This window comes from Tupaia chinensis, unplaced genomic scaffold (assembly GCF_000334495.1).
Source record: "Tupaia chinensis unplaced genomic scaffold, TupChi_1.0 Scaffold000146_1, whole genome shotgun sequence".
NCBI classification, from domain to species: domain Eukaryota; kingdom Metazoa; phylum Chordata; class Mammalia; order Scandentia; family Tupaiidae; genus Tupaia; species Tupaia belangeri.
The window spans coordinates 17,472,713-17,478,945 of record NW_006159616.1 but is presented as its reverse complement, the minus strand read 5'-3'; the positions used below and the strand labels follow the sequence as shown (position 1 = coordinate 17,478,945).

General features: G+C 51.0%; 2 protein-coding genes across 2 annotated transcripts in view; one reads left to right on the top strand and one right to left on the bottom strand.

Moving 5' to 3' along the window:
- NOL9 (nucleolar protein 9) overlaps positions 1 to 167 on the bottom strand; it is a gene marked incomplete in the record, with an annotated part of 36,089 nt that extends 35,922 nt beyond the window's left edge. The window contains 1 exon segment of the mRNA XM_014586599.2: positions 1 to 167. Within this exon segment, the coding sequence (XP_014442085.1) occupies positions 1 to 123 (123 nt within the window).
- Positions 168 to 245: 78 nt separating this feature from the next.
- TAS1R1 (taste 1 receptor member 1) overlaps positions 246 to 6,233 on the top strand; it is a 13,151-nt gene continuing 7,163 nt past the window's right edge. The window contains exons 1-2 of the mRNA XM_006145454.3: positions 246 to 1,251; positions 4,337 to 4,643. Of these exons, the coding sequence (XP_006145516.2) occupies positions 1,061 to 1,251; positions 4,337 to 4,643 (498 nt within the window). The 5' untranslated portion in view covers positions 246 to 1,060. The remainder of the gene's footprint in view (positions 1,252 to 4,336; positions 4,644 to 6,233) is intronic.

Below are 6,233 nucleotides of genomic sequence, written 5' to 3'. Positions count from 1 at the left end.
GCGTAGGGTCCGGAGCCTGCGGCGGGGCCGGCGGCTGAGGATGAGCTGAGACCGCGCTTTGCGGGCCCGCAGCCAAGTGGAGCGCCACGGACCCCGCCTGGGCAGCAGTACAGAGTCCGCCATGCTGCGCCCACAGTCCGGCCGCGAGAATCTCGCGACATCGCGTCGCTCCGCCCCACAGCCCAGCGAGTCGCCGGAAGGAGCGGCCTGGGTGCGTCGGCGCCCTCTGCCAGCGCCCCTCGGAAGTGCACCAGGACGCTCCGTGGGCCCCGCCCGGACTACCCGCCTGGGGCGGGGCTCCAAGGTCCCAAGAGCACTTATTTACATTATGCAAAAGTCTCATCCCCGCTGGGTTCAGGGGGAGAGAGAAACTCCTTGAAGCCTCCCCATTCCGGAAATCCACCTGGGATTTTTTTTCCTTTAGAAAAAACTCCAGGATTGGCATTTTAAACAAAACCGGTCTATTTGCATAACTTTGGTTTGCATGCATTTGTCTTTGGGATGAATGGAGCAAACCTGATGGTAACAAGGGGAAACTGGTGATTCCTCTGCTCAGAATGTCAGTGTCAGAAAACTGGGGACTGGGGGTTGTTGTGGAGGTGTCAACCCAAAACCTTGTCTCATTCGCTAAACTGAGGCCTAGGTAAAAGGGTTACAATCCACAGCTCCCTGATAGCAGTCCTCCACGCTGCCACTCACCAGCTCCCAGAGAAGTTGTGTCCCTGCCTCCCCTACCCAACCCCCCAAGAAACGCCAGTGCTCCCTTTGTGAGCCAGGTGAAGCCACAGACACCACAGCAAGGACAGAACCCACAACCATCTAGAGGAGGGTCACTGGGTGCCACCTGGTTTGCATTTGGCCTTGGCCCTCCCCAGTTCCTGAGTGAGACCACAGGCCCGGAAGGCCAAGGGAAACAGCTGGGTTTCTACAACTGGGTTGCTGGGCCACCCCGTTCAGGGGCATGAAGTTGTGAGGCATCCGGGCAGCTGCACTCTGTTCTATTTAAGTGGCTTGGCCTCCTCAAAGGGTGCTGCTCAGCCATGCCAGGCATGTGGGCAGCATGTCACTCCCAGCAGTTCTCCTGGTGGGACTGCAGCTCTCCCTGCCCTGCTGCTGGGCTTTCAGCTGCGGCCACATGGAGTCCTCTCCTGAATTCCACCTCTCTGGGGATTACCTCCTTGCAGGCCTGTTCCCTCTCCACTCTGAGTATCTGCAGGTGAGACTCAGGCCAGAGGTGACCTTCTGTGACAGGTAAGTGAGGGGACCTGTAACTGCAGGGCCGCTCTGCCTGCCCTCCTCAGCTAGGACCTTCCCAGTGCTGCCGCTGGGCTACAACACTCAAACTGCCCCAGCCCTTCCCCATCAGTCTGCTAGCTCTGGCTAGACATTTCGCAGACAGCTCTGGCAGTTTCTAGGCTTCAGATAGCTAAAGGATTTTGCAGGCAGGAGGCACCAAGCCTCCTCTGAGTGACTTGGGACAGAAGTAATAGGAACTATGGAAGAACCTTCTCACAGGTAGAGAGGCTGGAAAATGGACGAGGTTAGAATTCAAGCAGAACTGACCATATCCCTCTTGGGTTCCAGACAGCAGTTCTTAAATTAGGGATGAGGCACATAGGCCCTCAACACATTCATAAGTATCCCAGACAGAACAAGGTTAAGCAAGTATGCTGTTTTATCTCACCTGTAGCTTTGGCTAGGCAGGTCATGGTGCCAGGAGTTGTTTGGTTGGACACCACTCTAGATGTTGCAGGGGAGGTATTTTTAAATTTTGGTTAATATTTCAGTCAATAATCTGAGTGAAGCAAATAATCTTCTACATAGTGGGTGGGCCTCGTTCAATCAGTTGATGGCCATAATTAAAAAGACTGAGGTCCCCAGAAAAGAAGGAAATTCTGCCTTCAGGCTCAAGACTCCAACATCAACTCTTTTTTTGAGGGGGGAAGGTTTTTGCTATAGGGCTCATGTGCTCGCCAGAAAGACAGAGACAGAGAGACAGGAAACAAATCACCCCCCAGGGGGGATGGCCACACTGCAATCCCCACCTGCACACACACCCAGCATGAGTTTAAGCCACAAGGTCCGAGACTCAAACCACAGTCGACTACACGGGAATCCAGTAACATAGCCATTACCCCAACTGCTGGTTCCCCCCAACATTGACTCTTCACAGCATGTGCAACCTGCTGGCTTCACCTGCAAATTTCATACTTGCTAGCCCCACAATTATGTGAGCTAATTCCATAAAATAAATTTCTCTCACTATATATACATCCTATTGTTTTTCCTTTCCTTTTTTTTTTTTCTTTTTTGTTTTGTTACAGGGCATGTGTGCTTGCCAGAGAGAAGGGCGGGGGTGGGGGGGAAATGGCAGTCTTCTCAGGATTTTGGGCATGTGCGCATATGTACCCAGCGTGGTTTGTAGGCCGTAGTGTCTGGGATTTGAACTGCACAGTTGGCCATGTGAGATCCAGCAGCCTTTACCACCATGCCACAGGGTGGTGCCCTGATTGTTTCTCTGGAGAACCCTGACTGATATAGCTGGGTTTCTCTGCTACAGGACTTGGTGAACCTTTTGCAATGAGGATGCTATTCCAGGTGTGGCACTGCTCCAATTGTTCTCCACCTGTCTTAGAGCCTGTGAACACCTATTGGAACTGTGTGTGTGTGCTCAGAGGCCATGTTGAGGTCATGGTTGTAGGGACAGGACGGAAGGCTTCAAAGGTTCTTTTGTTTCTTTTTTTGTTTTGTTTTGTTTGTTTGTTTGTTTGTTTTAAAGAGATTTTTGCTATTGGGCACATGCGCTTGCTGGAGAGACAGAGACAGAAAACAAGAAATCACACCCCCTCCCACCCAGGGATGGTCCCGCTGTGATCCCTTCTCCATTCTCTTCTCTGGATCTTGGGCACACACATGCATGCCTGGCATGAATTTTTTGTTTTTTAAGAATTACTTTGGGGGAACCAGCAGTTAGCGTAATGGCTATGTCGCTGGACTCCCACGTAGTCGACCGCGGTTCGTGTCCCGGACCCGGTGGCTTAAAGCTCACGCCGGGCGCGTGTGCGTGTGTGCCCAAGATCCCGAGAGGAGAATGGAGGAGAAGGGATTGCGGCGTGACCATCCCCCCTGGGGGGTGATTTCTCGCTTTCTGTCTCTATGTCTCTCTCTGTCTGTCTGGCGAGCGCACGCGCCCTACAGTGAAAATCTCTCAAAAAAAAAAAAAAAAAAAAAGAATTACTTGGGGACCAGCAGATGGCGTAATGGCTATGTCACTGGACTCCCATGTAGTCAACCGCGGTTTGAGTCCCAGACCCGGTGGCTTAAACTCATGCCGGGCATGTGTGTGTGTGCTCAAGATGCCGAAAAGAGGAGAGTGGAGGAGAAGAGACTGCATCATGGCCATGCTGCTTGGGGGGTGCTTTCTCTCTTTCTGACTCTCTGTCTCTTTCTGTCTTTCTGGTGAGCACACGCACCCAGCACACGCACCCTATACCAGAAAGCTCTCAAAAAAAAAATCATTATTTTATTGAGGCCAGCAGGTGGCGTGGTGGTTAAGGCGCTGGACACTCCCACATGGCTGATCACAGTTCAAGTCCCAGACCTGGTGGCTTGCTTTCTCACTTTCTCTCTCTGGTCAAATTAAAATGAATGAACAAATTAATAACATTAAATAAATAATTCTTTAAAAAATGACCTTAAATGGGACCAACATATGGCATAATGGCTACGTCGCTGGACTCCCATGTCGACTGCAGGTCGAGTCCCAGACCTGGTGGTTTAAACTCACACCAGGCGCATGTGCATGCATGCCCAAGATCCCAAGAGGAGAATGGAGACAGGATTGTGGCGTGGCCATCCCCCCTGGGGGGTGATTTCTTGCTTTCTGTCTCTTATTCTCCATCTTTCTGGTGAGCGCATGCACTCTATAGCAAAAATTTCTCTCCTCTCAAAAAAATACTTTAAAAAATATTATTTTATTTAACTTTTATTTATTTATTACTTTTCATTTGACCAGAGAGTAAGAGAGAGAGAAGGAAAGCGAGAAAGCAAGCCTCCAGGTCCGAGACTCAAACCATGGTCAGTCATGTGGGAGTCCACCACCCTTAACCACCACACCACCTGCTGCTCCCCACACTCCCACCCGCTTTCCCCGCATGAGTTTTAAGCTACTAGGTCTAGGATTTGAACCGCAATCAAGTATGTGGGAGTCCAGGGACACAACCATTATGCCACCTGTTGTTCCCCAAAAGTTCCTTTGGATTCTAGATGCCAAAGGATTTCAGGGTTGGGGCGGGAGAGCCCATCCTTCTTGGTTCTCAGCTTGTCCTTTCTGCAGGCCTGGCAGCTTCAATGGCCACGGCTACCACCTCTTCCAGGCCATGCGGCTCAGCATCGAGGAGATAAACAACTCCACAGCCCTGCTGCCCAACGTCACCCTGGGGTACGAACTTTATGACGTGTGCTCAGAGTCGGCCAGCGTATATGCCACACTGAGCGTGCTCTCTCGGCTGGACACGCACCACATAGAGATCCAAGGAAACTTTCTCCACTACTCCCCCACTGTCATAGCAGTGATCGGGCCTGACAACACCAACCATGCTGCCAGCACTGCTGCGTTGTTGAGCCCTTTCTTGGTGCCCCTGGTAAGCAATGGCCTCACAACTGGAGTATCTCCCGGCCAGCAGGTCCAGTGTGGGCAGGGTGGGCAGGAGCTGCTGCCTGTCTTGCCCTGGATCTCTTGGGCAGTCACATTGCAGGGAGCCCTGTCTGTCACAGTCCCTGCCCTGGACTTCCTTCCTCTCCACGGGCTTCTTCCGAATCTCCCTGCCTTGACTCTCCTGCAAAAACCCATTTTCCTTGGAACATCCTCTGCCCTCCAACCCCTTCTATCCATCCAAAGGCTCAGTTTTTGTTAAAAACAAACCCCCCAGAAACCAGCAGATGACATAATGGTTATGTTTCTGGTCACATGTTGTCTATTGTGGTTCGAGTCTTGAGCCTGGCGGCTTAAACTCATGCTCAGAGAGTGTGTGCGTGCCCAAGGTCCTAAGAGGAGAGTGGAAGAGAAAGGATTATGGTGTGGCCATCCTCCCTTTGGAGGCATTTATTGCTTTCTGTCCCTCTGTCTCTCTCTCTGGTGAGTGCACGAGCCCTATAGCAAAAATCTCAAGAAAATGAAAACAAAAACAAAAACCTCATGCTGGCGCATGTGCCTGTGTACCCCAAATCCCAAGAGGCAAATGGGAGAAGGGATTGTAGTGTGGCCATCTCCCCTAGGGGGTGATTTCTCGCTTTCTACCTCTTTCTGTGTTTCTGACAAGCATATGTGCCCTACAGTCCTCCCCACCCCAAAAAGTCTCTCTCTCTCAAAAAAAAAGAAGAAACCCCAAACCTCCATGAAAATCTCCACATTTCCTTTGCCTCGCTGATCTGCCTTTCTTGTTTTCATCTCTCCTGGCCCAAAGATAGTAGTATCCCTCATGTTGTTGAAGCCAGGCCTGTCCCTCAGCCTCCCCCACTTCTCTGTCAGTCTGCTCTGCCTGGTTCTTCCCCAGACTGTGCTTGCCTGGAGTCCCTGGGCCTCTCCCAGAACCTCTGCTCTCAGACTGCGCTCTCTGCCCACTAGTTGCCAGAACTTCTCTGTGCGCTTGCTCCCCTCTTCTCATTTGCTCTTCAGCCTATGGCCTGCAGGGATCCTGCCCCATCTCTTGTTCCTGTGCCTTCTAGATTTCCAGCTCCAGTGAATGCTTTCCAGCACCTTCTCTCATGTGACTTCTTCGTGACTTTTTAAAAATATATTTATTTATTATCATTATTTTTCAATTTTAACCAGAGAGAGAGAGACACTGAGAGAGAGAGAGCGCGCAAGCCACCAGGACCAGGACTCAAACCATGGTCAGCCATGTGGGAGTCCAGGGCCTTTAACCACCACGCCACTTGCCAGTCCCTTATTAGTGACTTTTTTGTTTTTTACAAATTATTTTGTTTATTCATTTATTTATATATTTTAATTTGACAAGAGAGGGACAAAGTGAGAGAGAGAGAGAGAGAGAGAGAGAGGGAAAGTGAGAAATCAAGTTACCAGGTGCAGGATTCACACTGCAGTTGGCCATGTGGAAGTACAAGGCCCTTAACCACCATGCCACCTGCCAGTCCCCTCTTAGTGACACTTTCCCCAGGCATTGATGCCCCCTCCCCTTCTTTCACTCAAGCACCTCTTACTCAGCCTTGTG